Raw genomic sequence first — 25,274 nt, 5'->3', positions numbered from 1 at the left:
TTACCACGGTCTAGGACTGTAAAGAGGATCAAGTCTGCGGCTCGGCGTTAGTCCTGTGTCTTCGCACCCCATTCGGGGGAAGTGTTGCTAGAGGTCCCCCTGCGTCCAGGGCGGGGCCTGGTGGACAGGCTGCCAGGAGGGTGCCCTTGTGGCCCCGGCAGCCCTGCATCCCCCACGTAGAGGCTGCCAGGCGCGTAGTGGCCCCAGAGTGGGGTCAGAGCCACCTCTGCTGGGGCAGTGGAGATAGTTGGGAGAGATGATGCTGAGGCGTCTGGGCCTGGGCCCTGGGATGCTGGCGATGGCACTGACATTATTTCGAGGCACAGAGGGGCCTGACGTTGTGGAGACTTTAACGATCTTGGCGATGCCCGCAGCCAGAGAGAGTCATCTGGGAAGGTGTCCCCTTCCTTTGCGGGGCTGTGCGTGCAGTGGGTACTGGTCCTGCTTCACAGGGTTCCTGTGGGGCCTGAGATTTTTATAAAAAATCAGTTACTCACAGATGTATTTACATATAAGTATGCAGCTTTGCTTTTTAAAAAATCGTACTTATTTACGATCACTTTTATGTATCATTTTTCTTAACTAGTAGACTTCCTTTTTTAGAGCAGTTTTATTTAGGTTTACAGAAAAATTTCACAGAAAGTGAAGAATTCCCATGAGCCCCTGGCCTCCCCTCCCCCCGACTCTCCTCTGTTATTAACATCTTGCATCCGTCTGGCTCGTTGTTAACGGAGAACCACTGTAGCTGTGGCTTTGAACTCACTGTACGTGGCACGCCTTGACGTGTGCCCACCCTCCTGCCCAGCTGTTTTCCGTGGGGTCGTGGTTCTCTAGGTGGTGCCAGCCCTCTCCACTGCCCAAACGTGGCAAGGAACCGGGCTCTCTCCACCCCAAATCCAGGCTCCGGCCCCCAGGTCCTGCCGTAAGACCCAGACTGAAGCTGCGCTCACATCTGTGCTACCCCAGCTATTCTGGAAATAATGCAGTATACAGACCCACCTCTGTTCAAGGAAACTCTCAAGGCCGGTGTAATTTCCTGTTTCCTGGGTCTGTTAGGTGGGGGGTGCCATTTCTGGGGTGCTTGTTCCAAGCTCCCCTGGGAGGACCTCTGGGGTCCTCAAGGCCGTCCCTGCCAGTGTGACTTCCTTTTTTTTACTTCTGCGAAGCACTGAGCATGTGGGGGAGCCCAGCCCCCATCTCTTCCCCGGCCACCCCCACCCCGAACCTGGACCTCAGGGCTGCGCCTTGCCCTCCAACAGGATCACACTCCCTCAGTAGAGCAGGTGCTAGCCATCCTCGCCATCCTTCACCGTGAACTTGAGAAAGGGTACTTTCCCTGCACTGAAGCCATTTTATTCCTGTTCAGCTCGGTCTTTTCAGATGCAAAAACGTTCATTACCAGACGTTGGATGTAATTGTGACATTGACCCGGGGATCATTTGATGATAGGATGTGGGGAGCAGAAGCAGCTTCTGATTTATGAAGCCTTTTTTTGGGAGGGGGGCAACTCTGGATCCTCAACAACTCTTCCAGGAAGGACAGTCTCCAGTGAACTCATTTTAATTAGATAAACTATCTAATCAATATGTGAATAGATCAATCAAACTAGCAGCTTTAAAATGAGTGGCTGGAGGGGTGTCTCTGAAGCTAATGGTGAGAAGAATATGTCTGTGGATTGACTTCACTTGTGAGCGTAACAGGAGATTAAACCGTAACTAGTGCAGCGGGTCTGGAAGAGAAGCAATCGTGAGTCACAGCAAAACTGCCCACACACCCCATTAGCCAAAAACGCTGTGCGCGCACGTGGCCTCGAGGGGGATCCGGGAGCAAGAGTGGGTCGCTGGCTCAAGACCTTGGGGGCTGGCTTGCCGGGGCACCCGTGAAGGGGCCTGACACCTGGCAGGGCCCCGCCTCCACCTCTGACTCCAGTTTCACCTGCGCTTGTCTCTGCAGGTTGTCGTGTCGACCACGGTCAACGTGGACGGCCACGTGCTGGCCGTGTCTGACAACATGTTTGTGCACAACAACTCCAAACACGGGCGGCGGGCCCGCCGCCTGGACCCGTCAGAAGGTACGGCCCCTTCTTATCTGGAAAATGGTAGGCACATGCTACATGGCTTTTTTTTTTTTTTTTTGCGATGCTTCTTTTTCTTTGTGCCATCCTTTCTGTTGATTCACGCCCAGTTGCTCCCGCCAGGCCCCCTGGCTGGTCAGACCCCCGTCCCTGGGACAGAGCCCCCCGCCCCAGCATCCCTCTCCCCCCCTCACTGGCGGTCTCAGCTTTCCCACCCACCTCACCTGCCGTGGCCCTCACTTTATTGGTTTGTCTGTGTCTGAGCTTGCTTTTGCTGAGCGCTTTTCCTGAAGTTTTAATGTATTTGGTTTTATTTTGGCTGGTCTAGCCCCCATCCGGCTCATCCCCAGATGCTTTGGGCACCTTTTGGTGGGCGCTCACATCCTGGTCCCGTGAGTCTGAGCTCATGGACTTCAAGGACCCCCTGGCCCTCCATGGAGAGCGGACGTGTGTGTGTGTGTGTGTGTGTGTGTGTGTGTGTATGTATGCGTGTGCGCGCGTGTAGGTATTCACACATGGGGGGTGGGTGGAGGGGGTGAGGAAGAAAACGGCATAAAATGTTGCTAACCAAATGCTTTCAGGTGATGGACTCGGCTTGTTAAAAGGATTTCGGTGAGGGTGACAGACAGGCAGGCAGGCGTGTAAGTCAGACTACGGCAACACGCAGACCCTGGGCCTTCCCAAGTCTCCCTGTCACCAGCTCCGTGCAGACGCGCGGGTCCCGCCATGTGTCACCTCCCCTCCAACATGAGGTCCTTTCCTCTCTAAGACATTTCACGAAAACCATGAGATTCTGACCAATACGAAGTGTTGGGAAAGTAATATGAGGTTTTTTTGTTTTTAAGTGAATTGCAAACAAAACAGCATGATTAAATTCTTTAGAGCAAAAGAACCCATAAAACTAAGCAGTTAGAAGACACATTCTCTAGACTGAGGTCTTGGATTTAGGAGCCGCCCGTGAGGCAGACAGACATGTACACAGGAAAATGAATGAAGCCCGTGCAGGTCATCAGAATGAAATATGATTCAGACATAAAAACTGGAAGACAATTTGTGAATCTGCTGAGGTCCACAAAAATAAACTAATTTGTTTTTCTACATTAATGACTAAGGTGTAAGAGAACAAAAATATAATAATTAAAGGTCGCCCTGGGTGCCAGGGTCATTAGAATCTGTGACGTACTGTTTATCTCCTTCCAATGCACTGAAGGTAGGTGTGTGTTTTGCTTAGTAACCATCACTAATGAGGTTCACAATTAAGAAGGTTGGATCCCCGTCCTCAGCGCCCCGCTTCCCCAGAGAGCCAGCGCTGGCAACGTGATAGGTTCACGAGGCCCCCGCAGCCCTCTGGTGTTAGGTTGTAGCGTGGGTCCAGAATCAGCCTCCTCTAATGAGCTATTATGATCTGAGCAAAGTACAAGTATTTATTTTTGTAAGTAGCATGAAAAAGCATTTGACTGTAAGCAGAAAATATAGCATTTAGAAAAATAAAGGCCACTCGTGGGTACCTTGGAGATAAACCCCGACTAATCAAAAGCTATTTGCAGAAGCAGTCTTGCTCGAGATTATTTTAGGTTTGTTTTTCAATTTTTTTAATCAACGTTTGAACCAAGTCACTTTCTTGCAAGAGATTGAAATATCTTACCCAGTCCCCCCCAAATGACTCATAATTAAAAGATGCAAATAGGTGACTCTGAGAACTATAGCACATACAGGTCTTTGAGGAGGAGGTATTAGTCATCAGTGGGAAGGGTTTTGTTTGTTGCTCTGTAACTAATGCCCAGTTCTCAAGAGCCCTACAGAATATGACGGGGTGCTCTCTGGGATGAAGAGAGATGCTTCCTCCACTTGCCGAGAGGGCTGACGCTTAGGAAGTTCATTTTAGGGTCTGGATGTATCATCCCCAAAACCCCTTTTCTTCCTTCTGCCTGGTTAGTTCATGTCTTAGGGGTGGATGTTGGCTTTGCATCGGTCCCACATTCTTTAAGGAGAAAGTGCCCCCGTAAACCGCCGATCTGTGCTGCTGTGCAGCCTCTCCTGGCTAACACCTCATTATCCAATCATCTAATATTCACCAGCAGTGTGTACACACTCGCTGATGGTTTCCAAGTAAACTAATTCCCCCTGCTGCTGCGTGGATGTCTGCCATCGCGTCCTTTGAGCTCACAAAAAGCAAGGCAGATTATTTACAGTATTGAACACAAGCGAGGGGAAAACAACCATTCTACCTTCCAGCACGGCCCAGAAGAACTCAGGCTTTCATTTTTTGTTGTTGTTTTGTTTTTCCTTGTCACTTGTCCCCTCATAAACGACTCCAACCCTGATTAAACCTTCCGTGAGCCCTGCCCAGCACCCGGCCTGCAGCACAGAAGCGATTTGCATGCCAAGTGCCGTAATGCGGTTAGGTTTATGCAGTGAGGACGACCGAATCCAGGCTGCGGGGGCTTTAGCGAGTTAAGGGAACAGATGGCCCTAGGAGAGGTAAAAGGTATAATCCTATCAGCTGGAGTATCAGCCAGCCATCTGGACATCCCGAGCACAATTACAAGACATTTTAGCAGGCAGAACAAAGAAGTCTTCATGAGGCAAGATTAGGCCTGTTTGAGTGCCTCAATATTGTGAATGCAGGGGAAGGTGACAAATGCTGTGATATTACTCAGGAGAGCTTGCTGATTAACGGGAAGCAGGACGGGGAAGCTGTTTACTAATAGAATACTGGATGTGACCCCCAAAGAAAGACCGGGGGAACCCAACGGTTCTGTCTACATCACTGGGCTCCAGTTGCATCACTTTCACTTTTTGAGCTTCTCGCCCCAGCTGTTGGGCACCCTGGTCCCCAGACCAGCCAGTCCTTGTGGGTATCCAGGGTGTAGGCACGCAGGTCGTGGAAGCCGGGGTGCCTTCCTCACCAGCAGGCTGAGAGGGGCTCCTGGAGTTAAGAGGTCCCAGCGCAGCTCAGATCAGCAGAGGAGATGGGCCACACCTCCTCTTCCCAGCCTGCGCCCCAGGAGGCTGGACCACACGGAAGAGCTCGCAGACCGGGATCGGCCTTCAGGGCTGCTTCCCACCACGGGCCGGCCCAGGGAGAGGGGTGGGGAGCGCGCGGGGGGCTCCTCCTTGCCCGTCTTCAGCTGCCGTGCCAGCTCCTGTCATCTGCTTGAGTGTATTGTGCACGTATATCATTAGATCTCTGACGCTGTCTGTGTAATTCATTTTGCTATGGTTCCCATTGAACACATGTTCCCTCTCTCTGTGTGCATTGAAATGTATGCAAATACAGGCAGGAGGAAGATGGCTATCGGCTGCTGCCGAGAAGGCCGAGGCAGGCCCGGGGTTCTTTCCGCTGAGAAGCTCTGCAGATTCTGAGATGCTGTGGCTTTTCCACTGGGCCACAGCTGCCAGATAGCAATCTCCTGTGCATGCAGGAGATCCTGGATTTTTTTTTTTCTTTTCTCACCTCCAAAGTAAATTTGTTTACTGTAATTTTTTTTTTTTTTGTGAATTATTTGCCATAATTGGCTGTGCTGATGAAGGTCACCCCCTTGGAGGGGACTTGTCAGTCTTTAGAGAGCTGATCCTTTTCAAATGCTCTCCATGCAATTAAGAAAAGCAAATGTCATTCGGAAGCCTCAGAAATGAAAATGTGCATGAACTTATTAGCATGAAGTCAACAGCGCTAGTTAAGGGCAGGTTCCCAGTGTGTGCTCTGTGCTCCTGCTGCAGAGGGAAATGCGCAGAGAACGAGCAAATATAACCCCCGCTCGTCCAACATTAAAGCAAACAAAGGAAGGTGGTGTCACGCGAGCCAAACAACAATACCTGCCGGTGATTAACTCGCCGGGCCCGTCAGGGAGCCCACGCGCGTGGGCTTCCCGAAAACTCCCGCTTACGAAGATGTGCGGCCAGACCTGACCCCGAGTCTAAAAACGATGACGTACCTGGAGCGGAGCTACTCGGGGGCTCAAATAAGATGAACAGCCTAATAAGGCCCCTAGAAGTCCTTTGGAGGCTCGTACGCACATGTGCCGGGAGGGGGCCGCGTGGTTAAGCCACTGCTTGTTTACTAGGCTTAGTTACTACTTTCTGGACAAGTATCCACAGAGGTTGTTGGGAGGGATGGAAGATCACCAAATGGAGGGGGGGGGCCCCTGGGGCCGGGGGTCGAGTTCCTTCACCCACCCCACCGTGAAGCCGGCAGGACGAAGGGTGACACCGGGGGCCCCAGGGCTTGGGGGGGGCCCTCCTCTCTCTCTCGATGGAGGATTGAGGCCTGGGCCTCCTCCCGTCTGGGCCGTAATTGTGTCCAGACGGCATTAGCCAGCAGACCTGGCGGACCTTTGGGGCCGCGTCGCCACCCAGCACACCCGCCTGCACAGCCTTCTTTTTTGCACCAAAGTTAACGAGACAGAGAGGCCCAGGGCCCTGAGCACGGCGCCCAGCCAGGCAGAGGAGGCCCTGCAGGCCAGAGGGCAGCACCCGGAGCCCTTCCCCAGTAACGGGCAGCTCCTCCCGTGCGGGACCTCTGCCCGTGACAGGCCATCAGAGGCGCTAGAGAAGGTCCCCCAACATCACGTGGAAGAATTGCTGATCAAAGGCCAGGACAAAGCCGGCCTCCGTGAGGCTGCAGCCTCCAGCCCAGGCCTCTGCTCGCAGGGCTGCTGGGAGCACCGTGCTGGACCTCCTGGTCCCGCTCCCCTGTGCCCGCCCTCGCTGTCTGTCTCCCCTCCCCCAGCAGGGCCAGGCCGCAGCAGCGTTGTAATAACTCATGCAAATGTGAGCGCTCCCAGACAAAGGGAGGTCAGGCCAGCGGCTGGGGATTCCTGTCGACAAACAATATTAGGTGTAAAATGTGTACCTTTGACAAAAGTATTAATATCGTGCTTTTGATTTTTTTTTTCCTGATGAAAAATGAAAAGTAGTAATTGTGAAGTGACAGAGGAAAATGAAGTTTTGAACCAAAAGGCAAAGTTCGCGGATGAAAAAACCCAACCCAATTAGCTGCTTATGAGGAATCGAAATGCAAGGCATTTGCTCTTCCGTCTCCCTCATCAGCCTTTGATTGACTCTGCTCAGATCTGGACCGCAAAGCAGATAAATCGACGTGCCACATGCGCGCGATGCTTAATCATTTGTAATAGTCATATTTGCCCTGAAACATAATTTGCTACATCAAGCCATTTTTTCCCCTCACTCACTGGTATTCCGTGGCTTGGCCTTTGCTTTATAAAACATTTAAGAGTTTGCTTTAAACACATCAACGTGCTGATCTACGATTGCCCTTTGCGTGCCGCCTGGAGGAGCGGCCGCCTCTCTCCGGCCCCGCCCGGCGTGGCTGGAGGTGGGCAGCGTGGCGGCAGCGTGGCGGGCTCTGAGGTCTGCGTTCTCTGTCTTGTGCGGGCAGCCACTCCGTGCATCAAGGCCATCAGTCCCAGTGAAGGCTGGACCACGGGGGGAGCGACCGTGATCATCATCGGAGACAACTTCTTCGACGGGCTCCAAGTCGTCTTCGGGACGATGTTGGTCTGGAGCGAGGTAAGCCCGCGGGGTCGGTGCGCGTCCGGCGCGGCTTTGTCCGAGGACCGTCGGACGTGCTGTCGATGGTGCATCCTGTCGCCAGATCCCTTGAAACCGACGGTGCGCCCGTGGCAGGGGCTCCTCCGGTGGGCGGGTGCGGACCGCTGCCCCGCAGCCCTGGGGTTTCAAGCCTGGCGTCGGAGGTCCCTGAGTGCCCTGGGACAATTAGCGCTAGAATTACCAGAAGCAGGTTTCAGGGGACATATGGTGGTGATTTTCATATGAATGATGCCCTGTGGCCTTTCCTGCAAACTGAAACCGGGATCATTTGCAGATATTTTTCTGAAAGCACAACTGTAGGTCCTGAGTCTCTGGGTGACAGCTAAGACGGAACATTCCAAGACGATGGTCCAATTTTTGCTCATTTTGGTAATTATATCCAACTGGCAAGTGTCCGCCTCTTACACCCAGCGCCGCTGAAAGCCTCTTCCCTGTGTGGTTTTTATAGCTGATCACTCCCCACGCCATCCGAGTCCAGACCCCACCGAGGCACATTCCTGGAGTCGTCGAAGTCACCCTGTCCTACAAATCCAAGCAGTTCTGTAAAGGTGCTCCTGGGCGGTTTGTCTACACCGGTGAGTTCACATTTCCAACTTTCGTGCTGTATCAGTAGATGCTTCCTCCCAAGGAGGGCCTCTCGGCCCCCGGGGGCCCCCTGCATGGGTTCTGCAGTCAGGACGGGCGATCCCCTGTGGCCCTCCGGTTGGTGTATTCGGGGGCAGTTTCTACATCCTCTTCCACATGGTGTGACGCTATGGACAGGTGCAGCCAGCTCGGGCCAGGTGACCTGGGCCCCTCCCCCCATCCGTGGAGCCTCCCTTCTCACCTGCAAAGCAAGGTGGTGGGAGCTGTCGGTAACCACAGTCCTCCTGCTTCCATCGGGTGGCTGCCCCGCGAGGTCCCAGAGGTTAGGTTGCGTACCCGAGGTCACACGCCCCCTGTAAACGGGAGTGGGTCTCTGCCCCGGGCCTGGGGCCTCACACCCCACACCGCACTGCTGCTTCAAGGGGGTCCGTATTCTGGGAGGGTCTCGGACACACTGATGTCACCAGGCAGGGTCACCTCTGAGGTCCCACGTTTGCTATCTGAAAGTCGTCTGCTGCAGTGCTTTGCCCACAGGCTGCTTGGAGAACACCATGCGTCTGAGGTTGCTACTGAGAAAGGCCGTAAATGACCATACGGCTTGTGCGCATTGGGACCTCTAGTCCTGCCACCTGCAGAAGCTGTAACCTCTGAGACGTGCTTCTGGGGGTGGCCGGCACCTGCTGAGCCCCACGAGGGCGGAGGGGAGGAGGGCTTGTTCTTGGACAGAGTGGCCTCCACGTGCTCGCGTGGTCAGGGTGGTGGGGGAGGTCCGTGCGGGAGCCTGGCTGGGAGCCGGGGGCTCTGTCCATGTGCTGTCGCCTGCTGCAGGATGCCCGGGGCAGGTCTGGCCTCCCCCTGGGATGCAGGCCTCTCCTCTGTCCAGTGGGTGCGTGACAGGGTGGAGACGAGGTCCCTTCCACTTTGGGGTTGGGAGAGGGAGTAGGGGTAACTCACTCACCCCTGTCAGGAAGCGTGAGATGCAAAATGTAAATTCTTCCAGTGACCACTTTCCAGCAGGCCCCGTGTCACTCCTAGGCCCTGCCTGGCTTGGGTCCTTGCAGAGAGCCAGGGCTGCTGTCCCCAGAGGCACCCACACCCTCAGCAGCCAGGGCTGCCAGTGACACCAGGGCCCTTGATGCGGGGAGGCCGTCTCCTCTCCAGCCCCCAGCAGCCCTCACGTGGTTAGGAGGGGAGAGAGGTTCCCTGCCCCATGCTAGGGGCCGTTTCCTCCCGTGGGACCAGCTCGTGCTCCGTGGAGCCCAGAGCTGCCTGAGAGCCAAGCGGATGAGGGCGGAGCAGACGCGATGGGTGCACGTCCCGGCCCGCTCCCGGGCAGGTGCTCCGGGCCTCCTGGTGAGCCAGGGAGGCAAGATGGAGGGGGGCGGCGCCCCCAGCTGGTGAGGCCTCCGCGTGTTAAATACAGCTGCACAGAAGCAGGTTATGAAGTCGGGGCGCTTGTGAGCGCTTGTACCCGCGGCCGCCAGGTCCCGGGAGGTGGGGGCCAGGCTCCCCGCAGCGCTGGGCTGTCTCTGCAGGGCCCCTGACGGCCTGTGGGTGCCCGTCCAGCTCTGGCTGTGAACTCAGGCCTTGGGGTCCTGGGCGCTCTGCTCGGCTCCACCCGGTGTGGCCTAGGGACCTGGGGGGACCCCCGAGTCCAGCTTTCTCCTCGGTGCCGTGTGTGACCCGGGCTCCCGTCGGGTCTGGGTTCTCGGAGGAGGGGACGTTTATGAGCTAGGCGGCTGGGAGCCAGACCACGTGTGGGCTCCACGCTGCCACGTGCCCCGTGGGCGCCAGGTTGGGTCAGGCACCCGGTGAGCGTGTCCGTACGTGGTGGGACCGATGGCTCTGCCCCAAACGGACGGGGAGTCGGCTGTCCCTGTCAGCCTCTCTGGCCTCCTGGCCGCTCCCTCGCGGGCACCTCTGGCCCTGCCCCTGACATCGGGTTCTTGACCCGCGGGCTTTTGGTGCCGAGGTCGGCGGGCTATCGTCAGCAGCAGCGACTCTTTTGAGAGGAGACACAGTAGCAGGAAGGTCTGGTTCTTCACCCCACCGTTGGCCACTGAGGATGGTGGCCCGCGTGGCAGGAAAGGGCCCCGTGCTGAGCATCGCGGCGGGCGCGGGTGCGGCTGGAGGGGAAGGCGCGAGGGCAGGGGGCCGCCCGTCGCCGCCAGCGGGGGTCCCGTGGCCGAGGGCCTGCCTCCCTGGGGCTGCGGTGGGGCAGCGCTCTCTGTAGCCCGCTGTCCTCGGCCGGGCAGGACGCTTTCCTTGGCTGGAGGCCTCGTGCCCGCAGGGCGGTGGGTGTCCCCGAGTCTGTTCCAGTGACACCTGCGTCCTGACGCCCATATTCCATTCCTGCAGCCGACGCCGTGACCCCTCCCTGCTGATGGGGCTTCTCGGACCCCAAGTTCAGGGTCCCGGCTGCCCAAGGCTATGGGGTTTCCTCCATCAGGAGTTCTCCCACGAACGGGCCTTTCAATGAAGCCATTCAGTGAGCTTGGCCTCTCCGCGGGGGCTAATTTACAGCCTTCCCCCACACCCCCATCATTAACGGGAATATACATTTCAAACGCACGTAAGGGATACGGGGGCCTACACTCCCAGGGAGCAGAGGAAAGGTGGGGTCATAACCTGTCTGACCTGGAAGCTTCTGTCTGATTTGCATTGCCCTGAAATTGATGGGACAGAGAAGCAATCATTGGGAATTGCTCTCCCTCTGAAAGCTGAGCCAGCCCTTCTGCAGGCAGGACACGGGCGCAGCCCCTGCGGGGAGGGCCCCGTCCCCTGGGCATCTGGCTCCCATCAGCATCCCCGGGCCTGGAGGCTGCGCGGACACCGTCACACTGAACCCTCGGGGTGAGGCCGCCAGGCCTGGGGAGGAGGAACCAGAGTGCTGCGGAGGGCCCCCTCCCCCCGCCCCCAGCCAAAGGCAAAGGCCTAAGTGATCTGTTTGCAGCGAGCTGAGAAGCACCAGATTCTTCAGAACCAGACCCGATTAGTCAACGCAGAGTGGGCGTAGGCGGGGGGTGGGGGGGCCGGCCAAGCCCATCCTTCCAGGCCCCTTTGCCGGCTGCGTTCACCTACTGTAAAGGGACAATTACCTTGGGAAGCAGTGGCAATGCAGTTGATTAGCACGCGGTGCGTTCAAAGAGTGAGTCACAGCGGCGTGTCCGGCTCTCCCGCACCAGTCCTTTGTATTCCCAGCGTGCCTCACCCCTGTTGTAAGAAGGTCAGAAGTTAGAGAGAGAGGACAGTTTCCAAGCGGCTAGCACTTAGGGGCAGAATTAACAATCACTCTGTATGTAATTGCCAGTTAATAGTAAATTGCCTTCTAGACTGTAAAATGCAGTATAAACGGGCGGGCACCTAACATTAAATTAATGAGAGATTTGCTGCATTTAAAAGTGAACAGTGCAAATTAATAACTGAGTGTAATGCTTGTTTTAATATTTGCCTAATAGTGTATCACTTGCTTGTTTAATAATAATCAAAATAGTCCCGGAATATCCTACCTGAGGAGCTCAGTGGTAAGGGCTGATTGAACAGTTTCACGTTCGTAATTTCACCAGTAGAAAGACATCAAATTGTTAAGAGCAGTAAAAGAAATTCTTTTTTAATTATAATGTAAACATTGCGGCGTTAGTTGTTAAGACAAATTGGCATTTGTATGCTTCTAATTGAAATTATGTTTGAGCGAAAACCGCTTTTACAGACACATTCCAAGTGTGAGGTGTTCATGCACAGGTGCGAGTGTCCCTGATTTCCTAACACGTCCATTTGGCAGAAGGGTTTTCCTATTACACAAAAAAGCTGGAGCTGCTTGGTGGTGGCCTGAGTCCCAGCGTGGTTCCGCGGGACACCAGGACGCAGCCACGGGGCTCTCCCTGTTGACCTCTTGCGCCCAAATGTGTGGTTGACCCACCCTCAGTTTAGAGATTTCTTTTGCTCAATTAAAGGAATTATATCACCAATTACCAGGAATCAACATGCTGTCTGCCACGGGCCCAGCCAACCCAGTTACTAAACAAGATGCTGGCAGCGATGGTGCCCAGGGCCAGAGCGGCCCAGACAGGGCTTGGGCCGGTCTTAGGTCTGCAAAGCACTGACTACACGGGGACCTAAAAATGGTCATTTTCTGCACGAAGACGTGCATTCAATTTCAGTCATGAAATCATTACTCAACCAGTAGCTGCTAACAGTTTGTGTTCTTCCCGATACAGTGTTTATGGTTGGTTGGTTTGTTTTTTTAAATCCCGTTGTGCCGTAAAACTGGCGACATGTCAAGGAGGTGACCGCCCTGTCCTCGGGAGCTGTCCCGGCACCGGGTGGCTCGCCCGGGGCCGCCGTATCCTCTCGCAGCCTTCTGCCACCGAAGCCACACTTCACCGCACCCCTTGAAGGGCGCCGGCGTTCCTGAAGTATTGTAAAGCTCTTTTGTGAGTGTTCAGATGTGATTCTGTCAACAGCATGGTGACACACAGTAGAGTCAGCGGCGCCCTCGACCACAGCCGGCTCCAGCCAGCTCTCTCCCAGGCCAGCGCTCTTCAAACAAATTACTTGTATCCATGGAGCAAATGATTCCTAATTGCCTTCCACAAATCATACTGTTTCTACTTCGCTAAACTAAATGCTAATGCCTTCCCCTTCAATGTAAACCAACCGATTATTTCGATTATAAGTTCTTAACCACGGAGGTGGACACGGCGGAGATACCTCTGTTCCGAGTTCTGAGTTTGGGGTTCAGGAGCCTGTGACTCCTGGGCTCCCTGTCCCGGCCAGTGAGGCCCGGCAGCTCCGGCTGCTACCTGTGCGTTCCCGGCTGCCGCGGGCGCCCCGCAGGCACAGGGCTTCCACTGGTCCCAGCTCGCCAGTTGGATGGTGTCAGTGGAAATCCGCCGTCCCCTGGAGGATAGACAGCCTCACTTTCACGTGAGGTTAGTTATATGGAAGAACGTGCTGAGCTCAGGCCACCTCTGGGCCCGTCCGGAATCGGAGAGCTGGGATAGCGACTCAGATAACGCACGACTCCAACGCAGTTTCTCCTCCCGCCCCAGCCACGTTGGCTCGTCCTTGGTTACGTGCTGGGGGCAGAGGGCGAATTTCTCCCCACTGGCTGGGATGGTGTGCAGACCTGGGCGTGGAGACCAGCTGGTCATCGTTGGGGTCATTGGCGGGGCTCCTTAGGGCCACAGAGGAAGGGAGGGCGTGCCCACCCCCGCCCCAACCGGTGTCCTCTGCATAGTGCGGTCCCAGCATTAGATCAAATGACAATCAGTGAATCTGCCAGCTCGCTGAGTGGGTGCTGGGGGCACAGATCCAGTCCCGGGTCCCTCTAAAGAGTGGGGCGGTGAGGGCTCCCGGGGTCCCTGCTGTTTCCTTCCTCTCCTGTCTCGACGGAGGCCGGGAGAATGAGACACACCGTTTGTGCTATTGCACAAGTAGACTATTTGTCCTAATCAGTGACACCCATTTACTAGAATTGCTTAAAATGAACTATACCTCATACAGAAATCGCACATTTAGAGGAGTTCCATTCATCATCTGAAAATTGAGGGCCAGTAAACTTTTCTGCTCCTCCAGTGGGATCATAGGCATGCATCAAAATGTTAGAAATGATTGGTGAGAGGGAGCTGTCACCCATTTATCAAGGAAAAGAACATTATTTGCTAATTTCCCAACCAGGCTGGTGACAGGGTGCTTCGTCTTTGGACCCACGGTGACCAGCATGGCCTTTTTGTTATTAGTACAAGTCAAGCGCTTTTGGGCAGTTGCTAACAAGACACATTTGTCTGTCATCGGAGGGGCTTTGGTTGTTTTCCAAGTGCTGTGACCACAGGCCGCTCTTCCCGCGGCCCGATGGCTGTGCTCGGCGGGGCTGTGCTCACCCGGGAGGAGAACCGACTGATAAATCACGAGGTTTCCACATCAAGGTGAAGGTATTGACTCTCGGCACCGAACCTGACAGAACGCAGCAGAGAGGAGACAACCATTTGTCTTCCCCAAAGGACAAAAGGGTCACGGGTTTCCCTCAGTGGTTGCGGGGACACAGGCCCACTAACCTCCCCGCACCCGGGAGGCCCCGGGCACGAGGCGCGGGATGGGACTGGGCCCCGTCCAGGGTTTTATTTGGCGTCTCTGGCTGGTCAGGGTGCCTGCGCTGCTTCTGGGACAGGATGTGGGGTGGCAGGGAGATGGAGGAGGGATCCTTTAAAAGCACAACAAGAGTGAACAGCATCAACGGAAGTGCAGAAGAAGGCAGCGATAGCGGGGTAAAAACAGAGCCCACGAGTCACCCTGGCAGGAGCAAGTCCCGTAGCTTCAAGGAGGAAGACCAGGGGAAGTGTCAGAACCACTGTTTCAGCGGAGAACCCACCGAGGAAGCCTGTGAGCCTTCTGTTGCCGAAGAGGAGAAGAAATAGCGCCCCCACCACCACCACGCCAGCCCGTGGCCCTGGAAGAGTAGAAACAGGAGTGAAATGTCTCTTGTTTTCTTCCTGGCTGCCTGCAGTCGCGGAAGCCACAGGCCTCCTCCACCACGTCCCTTTGGCCGCGCGCGAGGCCATGGCCCAGGCGGGAGGCGGACGGGGTGAGTGGGGTTTGCTGTCGGGGGCTGTGCGAGCTGGGACGAGGATGCCCCTGGGGTCCAGGGGCTGCTCGTGTTTTCATTTGAAACCTTTGTTTTGGGAAGGTCTTTAGGCTCTCGGCTGAGGCTTGGATCCTAAAGGCTGAACCCAAGAAAAAGTCCGTTTAAAAAAGTATCATTTGAATCAGTTGGGCCTTTTTTATTCATTACAGAAAATGCAAACTTGAGTCATTCGAACTTTCTTAGAATGGTTTTTCAGTAAAACAACGGAAGATGGGAGCCTCTTCGTCGGTGACGTGAACTGTTTGCTACACCCCCCAAAATAAATACATAGAAGTTTTCAAATGCTCTTAATGAGCATGTGGAATAACTTGGTTCCAGGAGGGACCTGGGTGCACGTGGCTGGCACCCGTGCTCTAGTAGAAGACGCATTACAGAGCGTGTTAAACTTTAAATACAGGACCTCCCATCGAGACCGTAGGCCACTGCAGACCTCTGTACCTGTCGGTGTAAATCATCTTCGGGGGAAGTTCCTCGAAGGTGCAGCCTGGCAGTGGGTCCATCATCCGCCTTCCAGACGCCACCCTTCCCGCCATCATGACCGCCCTCCCTTACGCCCTCCACGCACGGGAATCCTACCGCCTGACAGGGTGAGCTCTGCAGGGTCGGCCCAGCCTTCTACCGGCCTGACCCTCTCCCACCTGGAGCATCTGAGGACCAGAGTCAGGGCATCTGGGCGGCTGGGTGTAGAGGGGATTCTGCCAGATTTCTTCCTCATCTTTTCACCCCTTTTGATCCTCCCAGGAGAAGGCCCTTGCCAGGGACTCCCCTTGGCCCTTCAGGCCTCAGCCCTGGGGATGGGAGGGGGTGGGGGCCGGCGATGTGGCGCTCCTGCCCATCCTCAGGATCCGTGTGTCTGGCGCTGTGATCAGCCAGATGCTTTGGCCCCCATGATCACTTCCACCCGCTTTTGAAGACCAGCGTGGCGCCATTCCTTGCAAACACGTCCCCGGTGCCCTTTGGGATGAACAAGCACCAAGCCCGCCCAGGGGCTGCTGCTCCTCGGGTACTTTTACGGCAGGACCTCGGTGACCCTCAGGGCGTCCGGCCGCCGTGCACCCGAAGCTGAAGACGCTCAGTTTGCCTGTGTGCTTGTCGTCCGTTACAATGGAGGTCGTTTCCAAAGTTGACCCATTTTACCACCATGGAGGTGAGCTACGCGTGTGCGAGGTGCTGGGGTCACAGCCTCACGTGCCCTGCCCGCGAGCCACCTGCCAACGGTCCCTCCTCACACCCTGGCGGCCGGCCCAGGCTGCGTGCGCTCTGTCTTGGCACCAGGGGGCCCACCTGCCAGCCACCTGCCTCCTCTTCACCACCCCTGACGCCACGCCCACCTGGTGCCTTCTTTCCTCCGCACTCAGAGAATACCCGCCGACAGTGTTGATCTTTAAGGCGAGCACAGCGTCCAGGGTGGGATGCTGAGGCTTCGTGTCGACGTGACTTGGAATTTACCCGTGGTGTCCGGCGTTCAGTGTCTCCCCGAGGCCCGCCTGGGCCAGGTACTCTGCAGGTGATGCAGAGAAGCCGGGAAAACAGCCGTGTCTCGTAGGTGCGCTCGCGATGGGTTCCTCGCGGGGCCCCAGGCTGGCTTCACCCTGGCAGCCCTGTGCCTGGTTCTGGGCTGCCCTCGACCGATGTACGGCACCCGATCCAGCTGACTCAGAGCCTGATGGGAACGAAAAAGAGAAGAGACCGTAATGAAACGGTCCCGAGAGCTGTTCGGGTCTCCGAGGAGAGGGGCAGCCGTGGCCCTGTGGGGTCTGTGGGCGGAGCACCCCTGCAGAGACGGGGGGCCGGGGCCGGCGGGCTGCACCCCTGCGCGTCAGCAGCAGGGTCGGGGGTCCGCAGACAGACAGCAGAGCCTGCGCCACGGGTGGAGGAGATGGAGGGAGCGCGTCAGGCGGGACTGTTTTACTTGAGAGACGAAACCAGGATCCTGTGTTCACAGACTCTGTTTTGTGATTTCAATATTTACATTAATCTTGGCGATGTCTTTAAAGGCTCTGCCTTAGAATGTTGCTTCTCCTCTTTGTTCACCTTGAAAAACCAGGGGTTACAAACGCCTCCGTGGGCATTGAGGACGGCCAGCTTATCTCCTGGACGGGGGTTCTCTTCCTCCGCCCTCTGCTCCACCCCGCACAGCTGGGGGCCTGCTCACCCCAGTTCCGGCCTCCGTTCTTTTACGCAGATGGCAGACGCACCGCAGACAGTATTCAGGCCGTGAGAGGCCTTTCCCTCGGTATAGGCACAGCTGGCACATGCATTCTAATCTAGGTTAGGGGTGTTACTTTCACTTAAAAAATTTTGTTCTGTATTCAGATATAATTCACACAGCCTAAAATTCACCCAAAGTATACAATTAAGGGGTTTTTAGTACAGTCCCAAAGCTGTGCAACCACTAACCTAAGTCAAGAACAGTTCATTACACAAAAAGGAGCCCTGCATCCATCAGCAGTCCCCCCGCCCCCCCACCAGGCAACTACGAATCTACTTCCTGTATCTATGCATTTGCCGCGCTGGACATTTCACGTGCATGGAATCATACAGTATATGGGGTCCTTTGTGACCAGGTTCGTCCACTCACGTTTCCCCCGGGTGGAGGTGTGATCAGCACTTCCTTCCTCTGTGTGCCTGAAGGGTCTTCGCTTGTACACAGAGACCACATTTTATCCATTCATCTGTCGGTGGAGCCTTGGTACAGTCGCTTCTCAGGATCCCCCAGGGATTGGTTCCAGGACCAAAGCTGTGGATGCTCAAGTCCCTTACAGTGTGGTCCTTCGTATCTGAGGTCAGGGCTGAGGATGTGGCACAGGCGGATACAGAGGGCCAACTGTAAGACAAGTGATGCTGCTGTGAAACATTCGTGAACAAGTTCTCACGTGGATATATGGGAAACGTCATGTTCACCTTGACTTCTCCAAGTCAAAAGTGAAGTATACCTTCTCCATTGGCTTGGTATTTTCCAGAAGCCCTGTGGGTCCTCGTGGTCCTTATTCGTTACTATGGAGCACCTACTGTGCGCCCTGCGCTGAGCAGGGCAGGTGCTGTGACACAGGGTGACGGCCGCACCTTCCGGGAGCAGCATGTGATCGGATGGCCTGGGACGTGTGCCCCGGGGGCTGGTTGCCTCGGGCACACGGGAGGGAGGGGTCTTCCCAGAGCAGGGCCACCTCCAGCCTTGGGAGGGGGTGAACTTCCAGAGCTCCTTTCTCAGCTTATCTCTCTACGGAGATTTTACGCGGGTTTCAAGTGTGCCGACCCACTGCCCGGATGGTTCTCCACAGAGCGCTTTGTTGCCCACTTGGGTTTTACCCCTCCCCGCTCAAAATCTCTAAGAGGGTCGACAGCACAGGCACGCTTGATTTTTCTTTCTTAAAGGAAGGGTGACATCTGGGTAGTTTGTGCTCTTTGTTCTGTTGAGAATGATTTTTATTGGCCACCATCTCCCTCCCTTTTGTTCAGACTCTTTTACACGTGGAGGGAAGGGGCTACCTTTGCCGGAACAGCCGGGGTGGGGGAGGTGAGGGTTGCAGGATGGCTGGTGCCCCTCCCCTGCCTCCCTGGGGAGCGTGTCTCGGGGGTCCCTGTCGCCGGGGCCGAGCCCTCTGGGGAGTGGGAGCATCCGACGCCACGTGCCTTGGTTTTCCTTAGCTGCCGGCCTGGGCTCCGTAGACGTCGTTTGAACGTGACTATAAAAGCCGTAATCTGGTGCATTCTTTGAGGTATGTAAACAGAATTGTTTGAATGCAATCCAACAGTTGTCGGCAAGGGTATTATTTTGGGAACAAGGAAGATGTGCTGTCCCCTTTTCTGAGTCTGGTGTCACATCACAATGCCGCCGTCCGCTGCCAGGCGGCGGTGAATGGCGCAGGTCCCTGTGCACTGGGCCGGGCGTGTGAATACCAGACAGTCCTCCCCGTGAGGCCGAGGCGATGCTTGACTTCCAATTAGAAGTCAAGCGTGGCGCTTCTCCGGTCCTCAGAAGTCTTGGTGACACAAGGTACCCTTGGCTTAGCGGGTCGGAGGGGCTCCCCCGTGTGAAACCGGTGCTGCCCTGGGGTGGGTCTGATGCTGGAAAAGCCACGCCCCTTTGATGCGGGCGACCTAGGCTGAGCCGCTTGGTGCTTGGCGTTGGAGAAGGGTGCCCGGCGCCTCCCGTCTGTCCCTGCCGTGCCCAGGCCGGCTCCGGGGCAGCGCCTCGTGGTGAGTGAGGCAGGCCCACCGCGGCCTTTGTGTTTCCCGTGCACGGTGCCTGGCTCACCCTGCCGAGTTCTGTGATTGAAATTCATTGCCGAATTTATTGAGAAATTAATGAGAAAAGCTGCAAAGTATTGACTTTGAGAGGAAAACACAACTCATCTTGAATGAGGAGGAAAATGCAGCAATAATTTAGCCGCTATTGATTTGGCCCTGTCCATGTATCGATCTTCATTTTACAATATTAATTTGCACCTGCAATCGGCTGCTAAGGGAACCGATTTCATTTCGTGGCCGCGTTAATGTGCAGAGCGAGAGGTGCTCTTACGAAGTGGGGTGTTGCAGGCGCGTTGCGGAGGCCGGCTGCTCTCTTTCTATCTTTGCTTGTTACTGAAATAGACTAAAAATTAATTTTTTTGTCGGACAAAATATGAAAGCAGAAACCCATCTCCGACATGGTCCTCCTCTCGGCTGCACGGCCCGCTCTCGGGCGGCCGCACAAGGAGCCGTCAGCTGCCTGGAACTCCAGCCACCTCTCCTCATCAGGCCCGGACCAGTTCAAAGTTCATGAAATTTCTATGAGCATTGATCTCGCCCCATTGATTTTTTTTTTTTTGCAGCAGATCTTTGAAATTTTAATTTCCCGAGCATCTGAATTTCTTATAGATGAAATGCACTTGGAGGAGACAGTTGATGATAAAGTGGAGAACTTAGCATCATTTTAAAGCCTAAAAAAGGGAGGAGAGAAAAACAAAACAAAACAAAACCCAAAAACCAGGCGTTCGCAGCCCGGGTGTCATGTTTCAGAGCTGGAGCGGTGGCGGTGCTCCGGCGGGGCGAGGTGTGGGGGAGCTCAATACCAGTTTTGTCTTCTGTGGCCACGCATTTTTAATGTAACTTTTTGTACTGTCATTTTGGAAAGGAAAGCTGTCTGGAGAAACAGCAGGACAGAGGAACACTCTTCAGCGCACAATCATTTGCTCACAGCAGCCTTTATCACCTGGTCAAGTTCACCTAGTTACTTATCAGTGGGACATTTAATAACCTCAAGGTGATATAATTGCTATTGGCATTTTTCCCCCTTGGATTCAGCTGGTTAATGTGTAAACTACTTGTCAGCAAATAGCACTTTGTCACTGAAATCACTAACACCCTCTAGAGGGATGTCTTTGTATTGAGCAATTTAATTTTACTTTATTTAATTTTTACACATTACAACCTGTGTTCATTCAGGCACACTGAAGGGTTGCAGCCTGTCGGGGCAGGGTCTGGGTATCCCTGTTAGTAAAATATACTATATCTTATTTAACAATCCCCATTGCTTTAATTGAAGTGCGTTCTTGTCCCTCGGAAAAGGAACTGCAGATGTTCTTATTATGTAGTTATGTTGCTAATGTGAAAAACTGCCTCATTATGAGGATCTGTTTGTAGCTAGAAAATTACTGCATTATGACAAATGCATGATTGGGAAGTTACAGGAAGATGATCATTATTGAAATGAAACTGGAACTCACTTAATAGCTGCAACCAGCAGCTGGAATGAAGCAAATGAATGTCTTCCTGTTTTTATTGTTGTAGGCAGGTTTTTCAGGCAGAAGGAGAATTTGTGCTAAACCTGAAACTTCTTGTATCTTTCTTTGCTCGCTGGGCTTCGGTTTAAGCAGCGCAGAGGTGATGCTAAAAGTGGCTAGTTTCCTACCTGTGACTGTCCCCCTTGTGCGCTAACGACACTGTTTTAAAAACACAACTGTGGCTGTAAGAACAGCTAGCCTTGGTGTACTTAAAGTCGGCGGCCCTGCTCGCTGGCTGGGCTGGTCTCCAGGTCTCCCCGGCAGGAGTGGTTGGGAGGTTGCCATCACAATTCAGCCTTGTCACCATGACCCCTCCTTCCTGCCCCAGACCAGTCCCTGTTTGCAGGCAGGGCACCTCCAGCCAGGCCTGGGGGGAGGTTGGGGGGATCCCAGCACCCTGGGCAGGCAGCCCATTGAAGCAGCAGCAGCATGAACATGCTCGGGGCTGCTGTTCCCTGATGCCCTTGGGGAGCAGGTTTCCCACAGTGGAGCCCCAGGCATGTAGTAGCTGCTTAATAAATGTCGAGTGGATGAACCGGACTTAAAGGCATTCGGTTTGGCCGTTTTCCTTCTAAGAGAGGTGGCTCTTTGTAGAAAACACTCATTGGCCCCAAACACATACGCTGCCCAATCTGAAATTCTGTTTCTGTGTTATCACCCCAGAGGTCCGGAAGATGTCCCCTTGCTTCATTGAATTACGTTTAGATGTTAATGGACTTGCTATTCAAGTCTAATAAAATAATCATATACGTTTTGGGGTATTAGAGATCAGCACAGACTGCAGGGCAGGGTTGGCTGACAAAGAAGGTTGAGCCATCAAAAGGAAAACTAAAACTATGTATGTCACAAGAAAGAAAACGCCACTGACTCTTGCCCATTGGTACGTTTCTGATTGCAGCCGGCCGATTGGAGCTGCTCTGGCCGCAGCTGCAGCTCAGAGCCTGATGCCATTCTCTGCTGCCACATTAGCTCCGGCAATCCCAACTTGAACTGACATCACAGACCGTTAAAATTTTATCAATTGCGGAATGATTAATCCCCCAGTACACGGGCATGACTTAAATATTTAGAATGCTTCTTCTGTTATGACTTTAATGCATGTAAAGTAACGAGATTAACTCCAGTACACTCAAATATATTTAAATATGTATCCTTCCCGAGCTGTAGGCTATTCCGGCGTGTAGGACTCATTGAGTCTATGTGGCCGTGTCAGGCTCTATTTGTAGGACCCGTGCTGGATGCTGGCCTGCATATGATAGCCGGATATCTGGCCTTTCACAGGCTGCCTGATTGCCTGCCCCATTTGGCATGGAATGTGATTCCCGGCTACTCTAGCTTCTGGTTCATTCAGGTTTTATTGCTGTGTAATTTTCTTAGTCTAAAATAAAAGCTCTCCAACAAAAATTACTATGCATTAGGCCACGGTAGCCTACTCAAATGGATATTAATACAGTTTATCTCTAAAAGGACGAATAATGTATTTGAAACAGATAAAAGGCCCTCCACTAAATGAGGAATGTTAATATCTTATGGCACGGTTAATAAAGAGATATTTCACAAGGGACATTTGTTTTATGACTTTTGATACAACAGCCTTATAATCTGACATATCTTAAATGATATAATTTTGTGCCTGCAGTCATCTCTTTTATAGGTAGTGGCCCATCGTAGCAAGATTTGAATTCAGAACAAATAACGGGCACTAATTACTTTTTTTTTTGCTGGGGTCGGGGGAGCGGTTTATTGTAAAACTCACCCTCTCCGACGCAGATCGGTGGAAATCCCTGCAGAAGGGTGGACGCTTGTAATACGTTTTGAGAAATGTCTTGGTTTTTTCCCCTTCAGCAGAAAATAACATTTGTTTTTGTTGTGTTTAAGGCAGAGTTTAAATTAATTTAACCCAGTGACACATGTTCAGAGACTAAGCACGCTGCTAAATAATTCCTGGGAATAAACTGCTCAGGAACCAAGTCCATTAATTTACGGCTCTCCTGATGCTGACAGATGTGAGGGCCGGAGGAGGACCTACAAATATTAACATAAAACAAATTTGCTTTATTCTTCTTCATATTTCTTCTTCGTCCCGACTTGAGCTCACCCAAGGCTCCTTCTCTAATTATCCACGAGGTCAGTAAGCAAAATTGGGCAGAAGCTGGGAGATCAATACAAATTATCCCTGAGCAAACCAGTGCTGACAGCTTGAATCGCAGCATATGTTTACCCAAAATCAGGCAATTTATCTTAATATCAGCAAAGTAATGCAGTGCAGGTGAAAGGTCAGGCAATCTCTCCCCCTCATAATTACCCAGTTCTAAAACAGGAAAGTGGTATTGATTGGCCTGGCTCGGTGCTCTGTGACTGGACGTGCAGAGCCGTGGCCTGGCTCGGCCGGGCCCTCCTTGTACACTCCACACGCGGAGGATTGATCAGATGTGCGCGAAGGGGCTTCTGCTTTCTCCTCCAGCTGTAGAGTTTGCCAGCCAAGGCTGGGCGACTCCCTGTCCTGCCTGGCACGGGCAGGAGGGTTCTGTGGGGTGTGGCCCTCGGAAGGCCGCCGGTCGGCCCCGCGGATGGCAGCTACTCTCGGAGACGCAGAGGTGGGCCGTCCCACCCTCAGTGATCAAAGCCCCCGCGCCCGCCAGGACCGAGAACATGTGTCTCTGCTCCTGTAGTTTGAAGACAAGGGCCCCGTCTTCTCATTCTTTCGCGTAAGTCCGTCGGGCTACCATAGCGGAGCCCCCGGTGGGATTTCCAGCCGCAACGGCGGCGCCCGCCCCCTGCCCCCCTCGCCGTGTCCACACGGCGAGACCTGCAGTCGTAGGACGGCCTGTCGTCTTCCGAACGTCCGACCTCGCTCTTGGCGGTGCGCTCAAGATGTAAACGCTCTTGGGGTTGAAGCGGGAGGTGACTGGTACCCCCGTGTTTTTTCTACTGCTTTAAGATCTTTTGGGTCCTAGAAGGAGAATGTCAATTCAACTGAAACATCGGGACTGTCTCCCCCAGAATGAGAGTGTATGGTTATTACAAGTCATAAAGCTTCTGAAAGCTTGCATTAAAGCGTCTATCACCTGTCGGGGCATTTGCATGAAATCAATAGCGGCCGCCCATCTATCTTTTCTGATCACCTTTCATCAGGCCGATTCATTAAGTCAAACAGTCATGGCGATTAGCCGGGGGAGAGGAGAAACCTGGCGTGTTAGGGATGCACAGTGGGCCGGCCACCTTTTTTGTTTCCCAGTCGAGAGACATAAGACTTCACCGAATCCTTTTTTGGGCCAAGTCGCGGGGTGAGGCCCATCCACCCTGCTCCCCGCACTGCACTTTGGCCTGATACCCTTGTCCCGGCCAGGCAGAGACATGACAAATTGTCCCCCAAGTCACCGCTGACAGCTTCTGATGATTAATGGTTTGATTATGAAGTGGTTTTACACATATAGAATTTACATCACAGAGAGTTAGAAATTTTGCCGTGTCACATACGCCGAGGCATTTTGAAGAGCTTTACTGTTTGCAAAGGAAAAGGAGGGCAAAATCGCAGCAAAAGCCATGTCATGTAAAATCAATATGTCGGATCAATGCTTTATTAACAAGAAAATGTCTTACTTCACATTCCTGTGCGGACCTTTGTCTCTGGCATGTATGATGGAATGTCAGATCGTATTGTGATCCTCAACTTTCGGGCGTGTTATCGAGTGTACGTGCGAGTCTTCCGGCGGCGCTTACGAGACCCGCCGTGGGTGTTGACACCAGCAGCCCGAGCACTCGAGGATAACGGTGACCAATTATTCCGGAAAGCACTTTCAAAGGCAGCCTCTAACCTCGCTCCTTGAAGCTGTAGCCTTTGTGTTCCCGGCGCTCCACAGACCTGCTGAGCTGGGTGGTGTTAATCATCAAATTACGTGCTGACTAATAAGTGATGGCCCAGATTGCGGGCTGAGTAATGAATAGATGGCGGCGGGTCTTATTAGGCTCCGAAAACCCCCTGATTTATGTCGCGCCATGCACCGTGGCGTTACTCCACGGAAAACGATATCTACATCAAGAAGTAATGTACTCTAATAAGTATTTTCATCTTAACTCGCGTCCCCGGGCCTCCGGGCTCAGTTTTTGTTGGAGTCAGGCAGAGCTATAATAAAGCCCAATGGCTCCTTATAAAGCTTGTTAAACACAGAGGCTGCAGTTGGACGGAGCCCCGGCCGTGACTCATGCACCGTACACAGCGCGCGTGCCGCTGATTTATGGCCGCGCGCAGTTCATAGTCAAAATTACAATTTGAGGGATAAAAAGATTAATTACTATTTGTGGCCAGCAATTCCGTGAGGCTGGTGCAGTGATGGTGCCCTACATCAGTTTGTAGTCAGCCATTCAGATTATTAAAGCTTTGCAAGAATAAGTGTTCCTCCTGCCTGGTTTGTGCTCAGGCAATATGCTAGACAAAAAAGGACCACAGGGATAAATCTGAAGCTAGCAATAGCTGGACATATGTCATAATTGCCAGTTTCCCATAAATCCCCAGCCGGTGTGGAAGGTCCTGTGTAATGTAGACAGCGATGGCGACCGTGGTGACGGCTGTATGAGGCCCCAAGACCTGCAACTTTCTGACTGCTCTCCCATTTTTACAATATATTGAGTA

At 53.7% G+C, this 25,274-nt stretch overlaps 1 protein-coding gene across 13 annotated transcripts in view; it reads left to right on the top strand.

The window, feature by feature from the left end:
• The window catches only part of EBF3 (EBF transcription factor 3), a 117,504-nt gene that overhangs the window by 79,268 nt on the left and 12,962 nt on the right, over positions 1-25,274 (top strand). For 7 of the 13 annotated variants that reach the window (XM_082607254.1, XM_082607262.1, XM_082607263.1 and 4 more), the window contains exons 8-10: positions 1,954-2,098; positions 7,476-7,606; positions 8,097-8,223. In XM_082607254.1, the coding sequence (XP_082463380.1) occupies positions 1,954-2,098; positions 7,476-7,606; positions 8,097-8,223 (403 nt within the window). The remainder of the gene's footprint in view (positions 1-1,953; positions 2,099-7,475; positions 7,607-8,096; positions 8,224-25,274) is intronic. The other 6 variants (XM_082607255.1, XM_082607252.1, XM_082607253.1 and 3 more) reach the window with 1 other exon arrangement.

This window comes from Mesoplodon mirus, assembly GCF_964341445.2.
Source record: "Mesoplodon mirus genome assembly, chromosome: 2".
NCBI lineage: Eukaryota > Metazoa > Chordata > Mammalia > Artiodactyla > Ziphiidae > Mesoplodon > Mesoplodon mirus.
Note: the sequence above shows the minus strand (reverse complement) of the source record. Positions and strands in the feature narration are given on the sequence as shown.